Source organism: Cynocephalus volans, chromosome 8, assembly GCF_027409185.1.
Source record: "Cynocephalus volans isolate mCynVol1 chromosome 8, mCynVol1.pri, whole genome shotgun sequence".
NCBI lineage: Eukaryota > Metazoa > Chordata > Mammalia > Dermoptera > Cynocephalidae > Cynocephalus > Cynocephalus volans.
Window position 1 is genome coordinate 18663283 of NC_084467.1, and position 18904 is coordinate 18682186.

Below are 18904 nucleotides of genomic sequence, written 5' to 3' on the forward strand. Positions count from 1 at the left end.
CGCGTCGCTACCTGCTGCTTCCCGGCGCGGGCCCGGCGGGGGGTCGGGGGCGGGACTCCTAAGCGCAGGCTCTGGCGCCGCGGCGGCGCGGCGTCGCTCTGTCCCGGGCCGGACACCGTGGGGGGGCCTTCCAGGCTTGGGCTCCGCGGCGGCGGCCGGCGCGCGCCATCCCACCGGTCTCCGGCCTGGGGGAGGGCCCTGCGGCCGGCCGGCCCCGCACCCCGCCAGCCGAGGCCCGGAAGGGGCCCGTCGCGCTTCCGTCTCCGCCGGGGCTGCACGGAGGGCGGAGCTGCGGCCCGAGGACGCGACGCGAGCCCAGTTCCGGCGAGGAGGCCGCGCCAGTGACAGCGATGGCGGCGGAGTCGGCGCTCCAAGTTGTGGAGAAGCTGCAGGCGCGCCTGGCCGCGAACCCGGACCCGAAGAAGGTGGGCGGCGGCGCGGCGGCGGCGGCCGGGCGGCGCGGGGCGGGCGTTGGCGGCCGCGGCCCTAACGGACGCGGGCCGGGGCCGCGGGGGGCTCGGACCCCGAGCCGGGGCTCGCGGGGCTCGCGGCCATCGCCCGCGTCCACGCGGCGGGGCCCCGCTGGGTGGCGGTGGCGGCGGCGGCGGCGGGACTCGGCGGGCTCCCGAGCCGCTCCCGGCGGCGTCCCGAGCCAGCTGTTTCCTGTCGGGACGGCTCGCCCGGGCCGGGCCTGGCCGCGGACTTGGCTCCGTCCGCTCGCGGGGCCCCGCCGTGTGCCGGTCCGCCGCGCCCTGCCGATCGGCTCGGACTGCTCGGGGTCCCCGGGGGCGCGCGCTCCAGCGCAGGCTCGGTGTGTGGTCCTGCGTCCCTCAGAGACGTTTTTATTGCTTCCCGGCCTGACATCAGAGCGCGGACCGTTCGCTTTCTCGGTGAATCCCTTTCAAAACGGAATAAAACCTCACGTCCCCTCGCTGTGCTCCTAAAAACTTAGGTTGTAATTGACAAAGAAGGGGAAGGGCGAGAAGTTGCAGGTAGGTTTCCTTCTGGCCTTCGTAGAAAGGTAAGAGCTGCCATTTCTTGTTGCTACGAGTGATGCACAACAATTTTAAATGGTACTAACTAGTTTTTGTTCCTTCCAAAAGCTGTTTTCTTAAGTTAAATGCATTCTTCTCCCCTTTCGTCTTTCTGTTATCCAGCTTCTTGGTGGTCTCTAGGACAGTGTCTGATGCATGTTAGAATTTTTTTTTAGTTGAAATACATCGAGGAAAACACTTAAGCATTCTAGCTTCAGGATGTACAGTTCCTAAGAAGTTGGCTCTCTGAGCCCCAGAGTCCTGTTGGAAGATGAAGTAATGGAGGCAGTAGAGATACAGTGGTTACAGAATTTGGGTTCTGATCCATTTGCAGCTATGGACACTGGGGAGACTTCTTTGCTGAGCCTGTTTCCTCACCTGCTTCTTCCTAGGACTAAACTAAGAGGCTAAAAAGTACCAGGCTCAGTGTAAATGCTCAGTAGACATTTTCTTGCAGGGCCCCTTTCTCTTTACCTTGAGCTGAGGTTCTTCATTTCCAAAGGCTGCACACAGCCTCACCATCAGGCCATTTTTTACTCTCCTCATTCATACCTAGCTCCAGATCCACTTCTTCAGGAAGCCATTTTAGTTATAAATCTGTGAAAACTTAAGTACTTTCAATGGTGTTGTGTTATATTTTCTATTGAGCCTTCAGTACCTAGTGGCCGGGCCTATTTACAAGTTTCTTTTCACAATAACCCTTTGTGGACATCTAATAAATGGTCATTATTTCTAAGTACTAGTTTGTTTCCCTAAACACTGTAAGATTTGAGATTTGTGACTGACTTTTTAAAACCTTAAAGTAATATTATGTAACCCCACCCCACCTTCGGATAAAAAAGTGCTCAATGTAGTATCTGTAGTCGTTTTTCCACTAGAATTTAAATTTTGAAGTAGCTTTTCCTAGTAGTTGATGTGCAGAAAATATCAAAGTAGGGAATGGCTGTCTCTTTCCGGATAGAAAATCACCCTGAACTTCTGCTTTATATTGTGAAGTGAGCATTATGAAGATGAGAAATTGTTGTGAGATCATTTTTGCAAAGGGCATAATCGTTGGCACTCAGAAATGAGCTAACTGCAGAGAGAAAACTGCAAGCTGGCACACTGGCCGCCTTCTCTCAACCTTCTGTTAACCCAGCAAGCTCCCACAGGTTGTTCTTGAAATTGCAATATGATTATATAGCAGTATTGAATTTGCAACCAAATCTTACTTTCAAACCATTATTAGCCAAAGAGTTGATTCCATATGGATCTTCTGGTATTAAACCCTGTTTTTCACTTCAAGTGAAAAACACTTCTATGTGATCTAGGCTTGATTGGGGGAGAAGGATTCAGACAGGCCAGGGCCACTTGGTTTCTGTTCCTACTATTGAATTGGAAATAATTTTCATGGATGATAAACTTACCTGTCCTGTGTTACATTTTGAAGGTGAAAACTACCAAGAACACAGTTTGATGGCAGGTGGAGAACTAGGGGATCAATGTTAAGAACATTTTTTTGCTCTTTGGGTTGAAGGAGTGTGTAAGAGACAACTGAGATTTCTAAGCATGTACTGTGCAAATGTTTGATATTTCTCACTTGTCTGTTACCAGCTTTTTCAAGCGCTACAGTTGGTACCTTAGTTTGATAGCAGCAAGTTTCCACCTACCTGAAGATGCCCAAAGTGCTTTTGCCTTGTATTGCTTTGTTCTTTCTTGAAATGTACTGAAAATAGAGGGATTGTAAAGTCCTTTTTTTGTTATGCTGGGCTAAATCAGTTTGAAAATCTTGAGAGTTTTAGTTTTGTCTGCTTTTAAGTCACCCCTACTAACCCAAAGTGAAGCAGAAATGCAGTAGTTAGTGCCAACTTCCGATTAGTGCTGGGCCTTGAGATAAACTCATCACCCTCAGTGAGTTCTGCCCCATTGTTATATGTTGGCTTTGTAGAGGTCCTGGGACTCTTTGTCCCCTTGGTGACTCCTTTACTATGTGGACTCTAAACTGTTTAACAAGGTAATACTGAAGAGGAGCTCTTCTGCTTTGTCCCAAGTATGCTAAGAGGTATATGAGCTATTGCTCTATTTTCTTTTCCTATGGATAGTGTTATTATGTTGGATGCTTCTCCTGCCTTTATAGTACATGCTGTGGTAGACACGTTTGACTTAGTACCTCATTAGGCAAGTTACCTAACCTCACTGGGCTCAGTTTCAATATTTGTAAAATGAAGAGAATAATACCTGTAAAATGGGGAGTTGATTAGTGAGAATTAAATGAGGTAACACATGTAAGAACTTAGCACAGTAGCTGACACACAGTAGATGGTTTATAAGTGTTCCTGAACCTACCCCTTCCAGGGAATGGTATTAGGGGAGAGCCATCTGTTTTTAACCTTGAAAAGGTGATTTTAAATTTTCCTTTAAGAAAAGGAATTGGCATTAGCATTGGCATCCATAGCTTGAGTGACAAGAAATACACATACAGTTTTTCCTGAGTTGGATGATAGTGGTGACTGAATTTGAAGTGGAGGATAATTTTCACTCAACTATGAAGGTGAAACTCCCTAGATATACGAGTTGGCCTCTTACTTGTTCCCAGTCAAACAAGATTATCGCTTGTAATCCAATTGCTCTGCCTGGTAATATTAAGTAATTATTGAAGTAGAATGACCAGAAAAACATACTTATTACTTCACCTAATAGCAATATGGCATACTGATTATAGCCTGGGCTGCACATGGAAAAAGAACAGATCTCGTTATCTAAAATTTAAATGTAAAGGTAGCCACAGTTATTTATTTTGAACTATTTGTACTTTGTGGCACTCCTTGTATGGTAAGATTGTTTGCAAACACATAATCACTTCCTAGAGAAAGGCATAGCCAATCATAACTTTTGGTAGAAATAGAGTAAGTAGGGGCCGGCTGGTGGCTCACTTGGGAGAGTGTGGTGCTGATAACATCAAGGCCACGGGTTCAGATCCCATATAGGGATGGCTGGTTGCTCACTGGGTGAGCGTGGTGCTGACAACACCAAGTCAAGGGTTAAGATCCCCTTACCGGTCATCTTTAAAAAAAAAAAAAAGAAAGAAAGAAAGAAATAGAGCAAGTAGGAACTGGCTGAGGAATATCTGGTTGAGGCTCAAGGGCAGAACATTTAAAAAGCTGTCAGTTGATGAATAAAGTGATTAATAATCATTTATCGAGCTTTTATGTTATTCCAGGCACTGTGACTGAGGACTGCATATGGTTAGTCTTGGTGAATTCTCATAGCTTGTGAGGATTCTCTACTGAGAGAGGATCCAGTTCCTATTTTGCAGATGAAGTAACTGAGGTTCAGAGAGGTTACTGACTTGCACAAGATTACCTGGCCAGGAGGTGACAGAGCCAAACTGTCAAGCCTATCTCTGACTCCGGAACCCCATCTTAACAGCTCTGATTTACTAGTTTTGACCTAGTTTTAGGGACTACAGAAAGGAAATGTGGCCAGTCCCAGATTGCTTTTCTAATCTACCCAGGCACTTTGTGCTCACCATTAATAGCAAAGCTCTGATTCTGGCAACTTGAAATTGCTCTTGGCTTCCAACTTGTATCAAAAAAAAAAAAAAAAAAAAAAAAAAAACCAATTCTGGGAACATGGTACTCTTTTCCTGTAGAGGCCTCTTCCTTTTACTTTCCTCTGCGTCAGGTCCATGGGTAATTTTCCTAAAATTGGTTACTTTCTCATAAATTCTCTGTCAAAACTGGGGCAAAATGATAGTTGTTGATGACTTTTATCAGAATTGGTAGGTTTTGATTCTCTGTCTTATTTCCCCTTGGTGTAGCATAGTGCTTGAAAGCCTGCAATATAAAGGCACAGACCTGAGTGAACCCTGCCCTACTTGCATCCTGGGGCGAGTAACATAAATTTTCTGAGCCTGTTTCCACACTTGTAAAATAGGGATAATGCCATCCTTATTACTGTAAAATGTTTAGCACTGAGTAGGCACTTAACTATCAGATATTATTCTTATTTTTTCCAATGAATGTGATTATGACTCTATAGAAGTTAATGTTTGTTTTATTCTCTCTGCAGCTATTGAAATATTTGAAGAAACTCTCCACTTTGCCCATTACAGTAGACATTCTTGCGGTAAGAACTGTGTAAATTTAAATATCATATAACTATATCCCATCCCCTTCCCATTGGAGAGAATATAGAGTAAGATTAAGAGCATGGGCTTTGGGCTGAGCCCGTGGTGCACTCGGGAGAGTGCAGCGCTGGGAGCGCAGCGACGCTCCCACTGCGGGTTCGGATCCTATATAGGAATGGCCGGTGCATTCACTGGCTGAGTGCCGGTCACGAAAAAGACAAAAAAAAAAAGAGCATGGGCTTTGCAAGTGAAAAAGATCAGTCACAGAAGGCTACACAGTGTACAATTCTATTTATATGAAAAGTCGGGAACAGGCAAATCCTTAGACACAAAGTACATTAGTGGTTGTCAGGGGCTAGGGAAATTGGGAGGAACAGGATTTCTTTTTAGGATGATGGAAATGCATAGTATTGTGAGTGTTCTTGGAAACCCCTGAATTATACACTTTAAAATGGTTAAAATGGTGAATTTTATGTTATGCTACTTTTATTTGAGAATTAAAAAGAATTAAAGTAACATTGGCTTTGGCGTCAACTAGTTCTTGATTCAGATCCAAGTTCTGTAACTTTTGGCTGTTTCTTTGTAAAACGGGGATGATTCCGGCCTCACAGAGTTACTGTAAGGAGTGATTCAAATACTGTATGCAGAGCTCTTAGTTCAATGCCTAACATCTGCCATAGTCACCCTTGCTATCATTGAAGTTCTACAAGTGTTTTTTTTTTCCTTTGCACTTTATTTATTTATTTTTTTTAATTTAATAATTTATTTTATTTATTGAGTCAAAATCGATTATACATATTTTTGGGGTTGAACATTGAGATATGTTGATTAAATCAGTATTACTAGCATATATATATTGTTACAATACAAGTGTTTTAATGAAATGCTTTTCCTTCTCTGAATTTGGTATGCTTTGCTACTGTGTGTCATTACAGATTTGGGGCATAGGCACAAAGTAATTTAATATTGAGACTTATAAGGTATGTATTAGGAAGGAAGTATTGCTTGTTGAGTTTCTCAAAGCATGAGGCTTTATTTCTTTAGAAAAATGTGAGCCTAGTTCCATAACCCCCTAATAATTCCTTTGTCAAATTTGTAGGAGACTGGGGTTGGGAAAACAGTAAATAGCTTGAGAAAACACGAGCATGTTGGAAACTTTGCCAGGGATCTAGTGGCCCAGTGGAAGAAGCTGGTTCCTGTGGAAAGGTAAGAATATTTCTGTTTAGGTTTGTTTGACTTCATGGTTAAATCTGGTACTTGAAGTGTTATAGACAGAAAAGCTTTTCCTTATTATCCCTTTTCTGCCTTCTTATTTAAAAATCTGTTTTGCCTGAGTTATAAAAATAATCCATGATCCTTGTAGAATATTAGAAAATATTAAAAAACAGAAATAAGAATCAACATTTCTTATAATTCTATCATCTAAGGATAAGCATTACTAACATTTTGGTATGTTTCTAACCTCTTAGTAAAAGGCATTTGTTTATATAGTTGTGAACTATATAAATAATTAGCAGCCCCTTTTCATGTAACAAGTTAAACATGTCCCTGTATTGAAGAAAAAAAAAATCTTTAAGCGTTTTTTTGTTTTGTTTTGTGGCTGGCCGGACAGGGATCTGAACCCTTGACCTTCATATTATAACACTGTGCTCTAACCAACTGAGCGAACTGGCCAGCCCTTTAAGCATTTTCATGTTCACAAGATATTTGATCTTTGTATCCTGTAGTTAAACTTGCCATTTCTCATTTATTGAATGTGATATTGTGAAAATGTACATTTGATCTTCAGACTCCTTCTCCTGGTGTACAAATCCAAAATCCCAAGAATCTCCAGTGCTGTCTTTTTGTATGCTAATGATTGGCTGATGGCTGGCAGCCCCTCGGTAGCTTCAGGATGGGGGCTGGCCACGGGAAAGACCAAGACTTTTTGGTCCCACCTCCTGGGAGGGGAGAGGGGCTGAAGGTTAAGTTAATCACTAATGGCCAATGACCAGTCATTCCTATGTAATGAAGCCTCCATAAAAACCCAGAATGGCTGTGTTTGGGGAGCTTCCAGATAGCTGAACACATGGCAGTTCCTGGAGGGCAGTGCACACAGGGAGGTCATGGAAGCTCTGTGCCCCTTCCCTATACCTCAGCCTGTGCATCTCTTCTTCTGTATCCTTTGTAATATCCTTTATAATAAACCGGTAAACGTAAGCTCGTGCTTCCCTGAATTCTGTCAGCACCGCAAGCAAAGTAATTGAACCCGAGGAGGGGGTTGTGGGAAACCTGATTTATAGCTGGTTGGTCAGAAATTCCAGAAGCCTGGACTTGCGACTGGCATCTGAAGTGGGGGCAGTCTTGGGGACTGAACCCCAACCTGTGGGCTCTGACACCATCTCCACGTAGATAGTATCAGACTTGAATTGAATTAGAGGATGCCCAGTGGGTGTCTGCTAGAGAACTGCTTGCTTACTTGCTAGTGGGGAGAAGTCTCCACACAGCACACATTTGGTCACAGAAGTCTGTCTCCTGTGCTGTTGACGCGTTGTGCTGTGAGACCAGAAGAGAACACAGTTGTGTTTTTCCACTTGCTCACTGAATGTTTCCCAATTTTAAAACTTAATTGGGTATCTTTAAGCATAACCCACTTTTCTTCTTCCCAAGATCTTGTTTCTAACTCTGCATCTATATCTCTTTTATGAGTTCAGGTTCTGCGACTGTCTTCTGAACGAGGATTATACTGAGATTTATTTCTGCTTTTTGTTTTATTTTAGAAACATTGAGTCTGATGAACAGGACTTTGAGAAGAGCAATTCCCGGAAGCGCCCTCAGGATGCCCTTCAGAAGGAGGAGGAGATGGGGGGCGACTACCAAGAAAACTGGAAAGCCTCTGGTAGCCATTCCTACAGCCCTGACCACAGACAGAAAAAACACAGAAAACTGTCAGAGCTAGAGAGACCTCACAAGGTGTCTCACAGTCATGAGAGGAGAGAGGAGAGAAAGAGGTGTCACAGAGTGTCACCGGCTTACTCTTCAGACCATGAATCTTCTGATTACGGCCACGTTCAGTCCCCTCTGTCTTCTGCCAGTCCTCATCAGATGTACGTGGACCATTACAGATCCCTGGAGGAGGACCACGAGCCCAGTGTTCCACACCAGAAGCCTGGAAAAGGCCACAGTAATGCCTTTCAGGACAGACTGGGGGTCAGTCATGAACGACACCTGGCTGAACCCCAGGGGAAAGGGGTTGTGAATCAAAACAAGGAGCACAAGTCTTCCCACAAGGAAAAACGCTCCATGGACGCCAAGAGTGACGAGAAGTCCTCTGCTCTGAGCAGAGAGAAATCCCACAAGGCCCTTTCTAAAGAAGAGAACCGAAGGCCACTCTCAGGGGACAGTGCAAAGGAGAAACCGCCCTCTAGTGTTGTAAAGAAAGAGAAGGAAAGAGAGGGCAGCAGCCTCAAGAAGAAGTTTGTACCCTCCTCAGAGGCTGCTTCAGACAACCACCTTAAAAAGCCAAAGCACAGAGACATGGAGAAAACCAAATCAGACAAGAACAAGCAAGGTCTGGACAGCTTAGACATAGGAAAAGGGGCAGGAGACCTGTTGCCCAAGGTAAGAGAGAAGGTTTCTAACAACCTGAAGGCTCAAGAAGGGAAAGCAAAGACCTCTAATTCAGAGAGAAAGTCTCTGGGCCGCCTCCCTAAAGTTGACGAGGCAGATTTGGATGATGAATTTGAGCAGCCCACCATGTCGTTCGAGTCTTACCTCAGCTATGACCAGCCCCGGAAGAAAAAGAAAAAGACTGTGAAAACTTCAGCCACAGCATTTGGAGGAAAAGGACTTAAAAAAAGTGATTCTAAAAGCACTAGTAAAAACTTGGACTCGGTTCAGAAGTTACCTAAGGTGAATGAAAACAAGTCAGAGAAGCTGCAGCCGGCTGGAGCCGATTCAGCCAAGCTAAGAAAGGTAACCCCCTCAGCCCCTCAGTGGCTTCCCATTCAGAGCCTCTGACCCTGGGAGCTCACAGGATCTACCCTGCCACTGTTTTCCTTGGCTTGCTTTTATGTGGCTTGTTGAATTTCAGTTTGCAGTAATTTCCTCTGGGCCTCACTAGCTGCCAGGGTAGATAGTACCCAAGATAGGGATTTTCTGAGGTGTCCCATTTGTAATGGGCCTATTTGTACTTATTTCTTGGCTGAGGTGGTATTGGACATGACTGCTGCCCCCTCCAGCCTGGATCTGCCTGTGAGGTGTGCCCAGTTACCACTCCTAGGAATTGACTGTAGGAAAGTAAGCTACGTGTATAGAGGGGCTCTCCATGCACGGGTTTGTTCTCTACAGGTCCCCACTGAGGCATTGCCAGTGTTGCCAGACCTCCCGTTACCCATGATTCAGACCAATTACCGTCCACTTCCTTCCCTCGAATCGATGTCCTCCTTCCAACCAAAGCGAAAAGGTAATTTTCTGTATCTTTTCTTAAAATGGGAAAAAGATTTAACAATTCATTCATGACCTATCACCATAATATAACATAGTCACCATAAAATGAGATTTTTGGTGTATTTCCTAAGAGTGTGGGCTCTGGAGTTTGATGGCTTGGGTTTGAATCCCAACTCTGATTTCTACAAGTTATATGACCTTGGGTAATACCTTAATTTTTTTTTATCTCAGTTTCATGTTCTGTAAATAGGAGTAATAATGGTATCTGCTTCAGGGGGTGGTTGAGTGGATTCAGAAGTGATAGTGACAGTGAAGCTTTTAGTTTGGGGTTTGTCACATAGTAAATGTTCAGTAAATCTTAGGCTGTTGCTGTTATTAGCAGTCCTTTATTCTACATATATTACATGTGATTTTTCTCTTTAAAAAATGTCTAGTTTTAATAGCAAAAGAATTAGAAGCCACATGAGTGTACATCAGCAGGAGACTACCAGATAAATCAAGGCTCATCCACACAGTGGCATCCTGTGCCACTATAAAAAACATGAAAAGTTCTTACATACTGACATGGAATGATCTCTCAAATATGGTAAATGAAAAAAGTGATATGTGTAGTATGTTAGTGATTGGTTAAAAGAGGAGTAAGATACATTTGCTTATTTTTGCACAGAATCTCTAGAAGGACCTACAAGAAGCTGGTAGCATTGATTGCCTTTGAGGAAGGGAAGTGGTAGTTGAGGACTGGGGTGGAAGAAGAGTTTCCACTGTATCATTTAGGGCCTTTTGTAATTTCCTTTCTGGTTTTTCTTGCCCTGTAGCATTCTCTTCACCCCAGGAAGAAGAAGAAGCTGGATTCACTGGACGCAGAATGAATTCCAAGATGCAGGTGTATTCTGGTTCCAAGTGTGCCTATCTCCCCAAGATGATGACTTTGTACCAGCAATGCATCCGAGTACTTAAAAATAACATTGATTGTAAGTCACATGCTTCTCTCTAGCTCTCAAGGCCATTATAGCACTGGGACCTTATCATTGGGTGGCTTGGCCACTATTCAGTGCTTTCACCTTTGATTTCTCTGCAGCAATCTTTGAAGTAGGAGGAGTCCCATATTCTGTTCTTGAACCCATTTTAGAGAGGTGTACACCTGATCAGCTCTATCGCATAGAGGAATATAATCACGTGAGTATCCTGTTTGGATGGGAAGAGGGCAGTTTTCTGGCTTGTGTCTCCAGAAGTAACTTGGTGAATCTGCTGTGGCTGAAGGGCAGACCGGTGATCAGATCATGTTCTGGGCATGTTTGATTTGCCTCTGGGCCTTTATTTATTTATTTTATTTTTTATTTATTTTATTATTTATTTATTTATTTATTTTTAAAGATGACCAGTAAGGGGATCTTAACTCTTGTCTTGGTGTTGTCAGCATCACGCTCTCCCAAGTGAGCCATGGGCCTGCCCAAGCCTCTGGGCCTTTTAACAAGCATATTTTTAGCACCTGCTTCAGGCATCTTAAGTGGGCCTTTTGGGCTAGAATCAGGGTGGGATTTAAAGGCAGTGAAAAATATATCCAGTACCTCCCTTGAGCTTGCCTCATCATAAAGTCAGGGGAGAATTCTGGCGGCAGAGTACCTGTGATCCAGGGTGGCGATGGCACTTTTGTGTTGACACTTAGCTGTCCGATGAATATAAAAGAGCACAGATTGGCTGGGTGTCTCCTAAACATCAGGATCTATCCCCAAATCCTTCTTGTAATGTGGATGTATTCATTTGATTGAATTAGCTGTCCCTCTTTAATTCTGAGAGATCTATAACATAACCATCTTCCTAGGTGGCCCCTTGCCGTTACAGTTCAGTGTGGTGCCGGGGAAATGCCTGATTTGACTTCATCCCAGCTCTATAATTTACTGATTTTCTAAAGGAAAAGACTGATCTTAAACTAACTTTTGTGCCATTTTCTCTCACAACCACCCGAAAGTAACTAGTATAGTGCCTTACATTTAACATTTTTTAAATTTAGTGACTTGTTTCTTTCCTAGAATTGTAGTATTTTTATTACACTACTACTATGAAGACCAAAAAATTATTAGGAAACTGGTCACTCCTATGTGATTAAAGGATGGAAAAGCAATGTAAGAGTGCTTTTATATAAATGGTATCCTGGTACTGATTTCAGGTATTAATTGAAGAAACAGATCAATTATGGAAAGTTCATTGTCACCGAGACTTTAAGGAAGAAAGACCGGAAGAATATGAGTCGTGGCGGGAAATGTACCTGCGGCTTCAGGATGCCCGAGAGCAGCGGCTACGAGTATTAACGAAGAATATCCAATTTGCACATGCCAATAAGCCCAAAGGTAAAGTGGCGGTGAGGGGGTGCTAGGGGTGCTCTGGTTGACAGCAGGGTCTTGGTGGGCCTGGCTGACGTAGGGCCACTAGCCCCTGAATCAGTCTCTCATGCATTTGCAGAAGGTGGGCAGGGTTGGGTGTTTCAGAAGCCACAGCCCATGCTACCCTATGGTGGGGTTTTCAGTGTTGATAATCCCTTAGCTTTGTGGGTACTTGAAAAGCCTGTAGATTTAAACAGTAGCATCTCTGCTTAGGAAGGCAGATGCCCTAAGCATATGTTCTCCATATCTCCCCACAGGCCGAAGAGCAAAGATGGCCTTTGTCAACTCTGTGGCCAAGCCACCTCGTGATGTCCGAAGGAGGCAGGAGAAGTTTGGAACAGGAGGAGCAGCAGTCCCTGAGAAAGTCAAGTAAGACCTCTGCTCCTACTTGGTTTTTGCCTCCTCAGGGAAGAGACCCAAGAGCTTGTCATCAGCCCTAAGAGAAAGCCATAGAGGCAGGATGTGACTCTTTTTGGGGGGGTGAAAGCAAGGCAGTGTAGAGTGTGGGTTCTGGAGGCAGACTTTGACTAGCTCAACATTTTACCTCCTCGGGCCTCAGTTTCCTAAATTGCAATGTGGGGCTGGTAATTATTCCTGCCTTTCGGGGGTGGAGGGGTCAAGATTAAATGGAGAACAAGGCCTGGTTTATGGGAAATGTTCTCTTATGCTTTCCGTTTCCCCATTTAAACAAAACATTTTTGTGATAACTAAATCATTTAGTCTAAGCCACATCAGCATTTTCCAAACACAGACTGACACCTCAACAGTGAAAGATTAGTTGAGATTATCATTCATTCTGAAAGATGGATGCAGTCATCTCTGAGCCACCATCAAAGCCACAGAATGAGTTGCCCTCAAACTGGCCAGCTTCAGGCCGTTCCTGCTGAGGGCAGATTTCTCATGCTCAGGCTAACCGGCTTTGTTCGGTGTTACAGGATTAAGCCAGCCCCGTACCCCACAGGAAGCAGCCATGCTCCTGCCAGCAGTGGCAGCAGCAACAGCTTTAACCCCAGCCCCGAGGAGCCGGCCTATGATGGCCCAAGCACCAGCAGTGCCCATTTGGCACCGGTGGTCAGCAGCACTGTTTCCTATGATCCTAGGAAACCGACTGTGAAGAGTAAGTAACTTGAGTTCCTGTTCAGATATTTCAAAACTAGTTTCTGGACCCCTTTAATGTCATTGCCACTGTACTAAGTTTTGTGCATTGGATCCAGTGTGCGTATGATGCTTTGCACATAGCCGGTCTGAATGTCAGTCCCTCCTTTTCCCTGCTTTGTCCGTAGTGCACATGTAAATAATGATCATAGTGAATATTCATTTTGGCACTCTGCTTTTTCACCTATATATAAACCTGTTTCTCTAGGCACAGATGTAAACACAGGGTTCATAATTATTATTAATAGCTAAATAACAGTCCATCTTACTGAGGTTTTATAACCTTATAACTCTAGCTTCCAAATATCTATTCTTTATATCTAGTTGGGTCTATTTTTAATTTTATTAACTTTATTACTATAGTCTATCCCCAGTATCCTAAAGAGGTAAGAAAAGTATTCTGTATTCATTGCAGGGCCCATGGGGGGTGCCATTCCTGACTTAAGCTTTAGCTGTGCTCAGGTTAATCAGTCAAGAGGCAAGCTAGCCCTCCTTAGGTGGTATTTGCATAGCTCATCTGAGACTTGTTGCTACACTGGGCAGATTGGGAGGTAGGGGTGCTGTTTATTGGTTTGGATATTTGTAGGGCAGAAGAGTTGTGGTTTTGGGTTTTTTTGGGGGGGGGGGGGTTGGCAGCTGGCCAGTATGGAGATCCACACCCTTGACATTGGTATTATAAGCATAAGGCTGAGCTAAATTATGGCTGAGTATGGCCTTTAGAGTCTCACAAGGATTGAATTCCAGTTCTGCCACTTACTGTCCAACCATGGGCAAGTTGGTCAGCCTCTGAGCCTCGGTGCAGGTGGTTAGAATTAGAGATAGTGTTATGTGCCTGACAGGTCCTCAGAAAGTGTTTGCTCTGTGCTGTGGCTTTTATTGCAAAGAATAGCAAGGCTTGTCTTTGACTGCAAACCACTGGTGGTATGCTTCTAAGCCACCACAGCTCTGGAACAACTGCCTCGTTTCTCTTTTCACAGAGATTGCCCCGATGATGGCCAAGACGATTAAAGCTTTCAAGAATAGATTCTCCCGACGATAAACTGAGGACTTGCCTTGGAGATGGAATTGGGGGTGGCAGGAATACAAAGACAATGGGAGTTGTGGAATGGAACTTCCAAAGGAGACTGGAATTTTTTGCTTTATGGAAACTTTTGGTCTCTGAATCCTGCACAGTTTGCTGGTGTTTCCCCCGCGAACCTGCGTGCCACAGCCCCTGCCCCTGCCTGGAGCACACTTCAGAATTCTGAAGAAGATGTGAAGCCTCAGTCTCACTGAGGATTTTAAGGTCAATTATACTTTTGTTGTTAATTAGCTTCTTTGTAAACTATAAGACATAGTTTTAATTAATAAATATTGCCCCCAGATTGTATTTATATTGCCCCCCAGGTTTTTGTTTTTGTCCTCTACCACACACTTAGCCTTTTATTTTCTGGGTCCTTTATTAAAGTTAGATGAAAGCCATTCCCTGGTCTCAGTTCAGCACTCCTGAATGGACTCTGGTCCAGAGGGAGAACTGGGCATTCCCTGAGCCTGTGTGGTGCCTGCTGCACATAGGGTGAGGAGTGAGTGCCAGACTGCCTGTCCTAGAGGGAGCCTCATTGTGAACACAGGACGTGTTCAGGTGGACTCCTCACCTCTGAGACCCTTCTCAGTGTTGCTCTGAGTTCCTGTGCAGGTATATTTCTTTATTCCTCATTAAATAGTCTTTATTAAGGGAGGTTATTCATAGAAGTCTTGTTTTTCCCCCATCCCGCTTTTTTTTTTTTTTTCCTTGCACTGAAGGCTCACTAGAGAACACAGAACCCAGCATTTTTACAATTTGCCATTTCTCACTCATAATTTTCGGGTTTTTCCCCTTCCCTGTCTTTCCTTCTTTCCACCAGCATGGAGGAAAAACACAGACATGGCAAGTCTTCTCATAGCCCCAAATATGACTTTAAAGAGTTTTAAAATCCAGCACTTTAATCTCTTGTTCCTATGAATTGCTATTAGAGATGAATGATTTTAAAAGTTGTAATGCTGTGTTGGAAGTTGGTTTTGTGTTTGCCTTTTCTTTAAAAGGTAAGATCATGCGATTGGAAGAGCACAATACTTTGCTGTGTTTGGTAGAGAACTTGGCAGCTGAAGCTACCTCTACCTTTTGAGTGTGTAAGCCAGAATTTTCAGGGAAGGGCTAACTTAGGGAAAGTTTCTGTGCTGCAGCATGAGGATGGGGGAAAACTGAATGGGGATCCATGAAGTTGGGAAGGGAGGCTCTCATTTTCCAGTTGACATAGGAACAAGATCAGAATTCAGAGAGGGCTGGCTGGTTGGCTCAGTTGGTTAGAGCACGGTGTTACAACAAGGTCAAGGGTTTAGGTCCCTGTACCAGCCAGCTGCCAAGAAAACAAAAAACAAACCAGAAAAGAACTCAGAGGGCAGTGTCAGCCCCCCTTTTGGCTGTCAAAGAACACAGCTCTAGTAGGAACCCACTTGGTTGTAACCCAGGTGGAAGTAGTTGCTATAAATTTGAGATGCCCATCCTTAAGAAACCCAGCAGACTGAGGGGATGGTTAGTGTGACAGCCTGAGCTTGGCAGTCAGTCCCCTTGACAAGCTCTCTCAAAGCCCATAAAATGGAGCCCACTGTTTTTAACCATCCTGAAAACCTCAGGCTAACTTTGGATTCCAGAGCAATGCAGGACATCTGTGCAGCAAAAGCTGTACACTGTTCAGTGTGTGTTGCTGTGCAGGGTGCCTGTTGCAATAGGACACAAATATTGCTGTTTTAATTTGCTGTATTTTTGAATTGGGTAAAGCATTCTTTCTCTCGATCACTCATATTACCCTTCCACCCCTGTCCTCTAGCCTGCTCCCCAAATCTAATATTAGGAAGCCTCTTACCTGAAACCAAATGAACATTTAGGTTGGGTGCCAGATATTTGGTACTTAGGATAGTTTTCTCTAGGTGTCCGCCATCTTGAATTTGTGTTTTAGCTGTGTGTTCAAGTCTTTGTCATTTGAAACCAATTTTTCATATTTCAGATTCAGTTGTGTATGAGTTAATTTCCCTTAGAGTCTTTAGGCAGGAAGGGAAGAAAGGACATATTTGTTCATCCCAATATCAGTATCCATTTTTGGCACATAAAGATTTTTGATGAGCCCTGTTTGCATAGAGCCAGATCTTTCCCCTCCGCCTTCAAGAGTGTCTGCATCAGGGATGTGACTTGAAAAGAGTAAAGGGAGAAGAGGAAGAACCGAATTTTTAAATGACCTCCTCACCCAGATTATTGAAATGGCTGCAGAGCAGACATAGGATGATGTTGAAACTTTGGTCTCCTTTGTGACAACTTGTGCAATTTTTTTCTGTGCTACACTACATATGAATTACTGATTACAAATCACCCTTTTGTGATCCTTGGTGTAATAAGCAGTTTCTTTGGGGCTTTTTCTTTCTGGGAAGTGGGAGGGAAAGGAGCAAGGTGTCATCCTGCTCCTCATTTGTATTTTGGTCCCAAAATGTAAATACAATTTTCTATGTTACTTTTTTGTGGTAACTACCAAGATGAATATTTTAATTAGATAAGTTATATGAAAAGGAAAATTCCATGTCTAAATAAAAACCAAAACACATACCTGCGTCTTTCTTCTTTTCTTCCTTGTTTTGTTAGAGAATAAAAGTTGGCCACAAATGGCTGGTTCTTATGTTATGAGGCAGAGATCTTAATCCTTGGGCTGGGCCTTAATGGATGTTGGGTTTCTTTTTTCTTTCCTTTTTTTTTTTTAAGATGACCGGTAAGGGGATCTTAACCCTTGACTTGGTATTGTCAGCACCGCACTCTCCCAAGTGAGCCATGGGCTGGCCAGGATGTTGGGTTTCTGTTGATAGTGTAGCAGGACTAGGAAAGGGGAATTTCAGGGGGATAGAACCCTGTGAGCAAAGGGAGAGAACTCAGATATTACGAGCACTTGCTGGGACCAGGCATTGTCCTTTATTATACTTGAAACCCTGAGACTGTGCTATCAATCCTATTTTACTGTTAGAAACTACAGCTCAATGGGGTGAAATAACATAGCCAAGGCACATAGCTGGTAAGTGGCAAAAGGAAGGACTGGAAACCCAGATTCTCTGACTGTAAGGTTTGTGCCAATCCAACTTTTAGTCTCTCCTTGTGGGTGTGAAGGGCCCAGGTAGGTCTCTTTACTGGCATCCTAATGAGGGCATAAAGAACACTAATGCAGAAAGGTCCTGTCAGCAGGGACCTAACAAGAACCTGCTGTGTTGGTCCTGGCTGGGCTGCAGGAGTTTCAGCATTTGCTAATGGAGCAACCAACCCCTGCATACATCAAGTGGTTTGGACGTTACATCAAGCCTGCAACGTCTCCTGCAACATCTCCAGCAACACAAGTTCATTATCCCTCCTCTCTTAAAGAGGGCATTCTTGGTATATGGTCTGGATTTATTTTTCTCAATTCTTTACTGGATCTAGTTCTCACTGTTAGAAATTAATACGTATTCAAGTTAATTATGGATAGTAATATCTGATGGCTGATTTTACCTGGAGTTCATAAGTCAGTCCTCTGTCCCCTATTCATTAATTCAACAGTTGCTGAGCCAGGACCTGTATTATACCATGGGATACAGAGTAGCACACAGTTAAGTCTGGCGCTCCCAGTCAGGGAAGAGTAACTGACCTTACTGATTATGCACCTAATGGTGCCAGGCACCATTCTGACTTGTATACACTGTCTTGGTTATCACAATGATCCTGCGAGGTAGGTAGTCATGGCCCCATTTTAAAAATGAGAAAACTGAAGCACAGAGATTAAGAACTTGCCCAAGGTCACGGTCAGTGAGCAGTGGTACTGTGCTGGCCTGACTCCAAAGCACATGCTCTTAGTCACATTTACCAGTTCATATACAAATACACATACCCAGTTAAGCTTCTGAAGCAAAATTGACCCCCCAATGCAAAAGATGCCTGGGCCAAGGCCATAGTCATTTCTAAGAATGATTTCTTCTGTCTACTGCGTGTACCTGATGCCCAGCAGAATCCTCTACCTGGCTTATCACATTGATAAATGTCCCCATTACAGGATTTCCCATCCGCTTGAGTCTCTCCCTGGTTATTTGGCTCAACAGTGAAACGGTTTGTCTTCAGAGGCCCCTGGACTTTGCTTTCTGTGATGGCTACTGTCTCAACTATGTTCAAAGACAAAGGAAAGTTCCAGCCATCAAAATTTTCTATAGTTATACCTGTGTTTCTCAGGCATAGAATCTCTGGGGTTGGGGTCCCAGAGTATGCATTTTTAAAAAAAATAAGCAACCCAAGTGTTATGGACTAAATGTGTCCCTCCAGAATTCCTATGTTGAAATCCTAAGCCCCAGTGCGATGGTATTAGGAGGTGAGCCCTTTGGAGGTAAATAGGGCATGAGGGTGGAGGCTTCATGAATGGGATTCTCCCTTATAAAAGAAATGAGTTCCCTCTTCTTGTTCTCTGCTCTCCACTGTGAGAAGATAGCATGAGAAGAGGGCCCTCGCCAGACACAGGTGCCTTGATCTTGGACTTCCAGCCTCTAGAACTGTGACAAATGTTTGCTATTTAAGCAGCTAGTCTATGGTAATTTGCTATAGCAGCCCGAACAGACTAAGACACCAAGTAATTCTTTAAAGGTACACTGAAGTTTGAGAACTACTCCAGAGAATTTGCTACAAAGTGTAATAGCTCTTCACAGCTAGTCCATGGGTCAGGGCTAGGAACTTGTACATTTAGTCACTCAGCAAATACTGTGTTGTCCCCCACTCTGTGTCACTGAAT

At 44.0% G+C, this 18904-nt stretch overlaps 1 protein-coding gene across 1 annotated transcript; it reads left to right on the forward strand.

Annotated features, from left to right (window-relative positions):
- Nucleotides 1-206: 206 nt before the first annotated feature.
- ELOA (elongin A) lies at nucleotides 207-14475 on the forward strand. Its single transcript, XM_063105636.1, has 11 exons — nucleotides 207-425; nucleotides 5085-5141; nucleotides 6242-6348; nucleotides 7902-9096; nucleotides 9472-9586; nucleotides 10386-10541; nucleotides 10649-10746; nucleotides 11738-11918; nucleotides 12209-12320; nucleotides 12887-13068; nucleotides 14084-14475. The coding sequence occupies exons 1-11, from the start codon at nucleotides 351-353 to the stop codon at nucleotides 14143-14145; spliced, it is 2340 nt and encodes a 779-aa protein (XP_062961706.1). The 5' UTR covers nucleotides 207-350; the 3' UTR covers nucleotides 14146-14475.
- The last annotated feature ends 4429 nt before the right edge of the window (nucleotides 14476-18904 follow it).

What these genes read in the sequence shown, in the direction of transcription:
- ELOA (XM_063105636.1), top strand. Translation starts at nt 351, where the DNA reads ATGGCGGCGGAGTCGGCGCTCCAAGTTGTGGAGAAGCTGCAGGCGCGC. An exon ending in CGAACCCGGACCCGAAGAAG is followed by an intron (nt 426 to 5,084) that starts GTGGGCGGCGGC and finishes TTCTCTCTGCAG; the next exon opens with CTATTGAAATATTTGAAGAA. An exon ending in ACATGCCAATAAGCCCAAAG is followed by an intron (nt 11,919 to 12,208) that starts GTAAAGTGGCGG and finishes ATCTCCCCACAG; the next exon opens with GCCGAAGAGCAAAGATGGCC.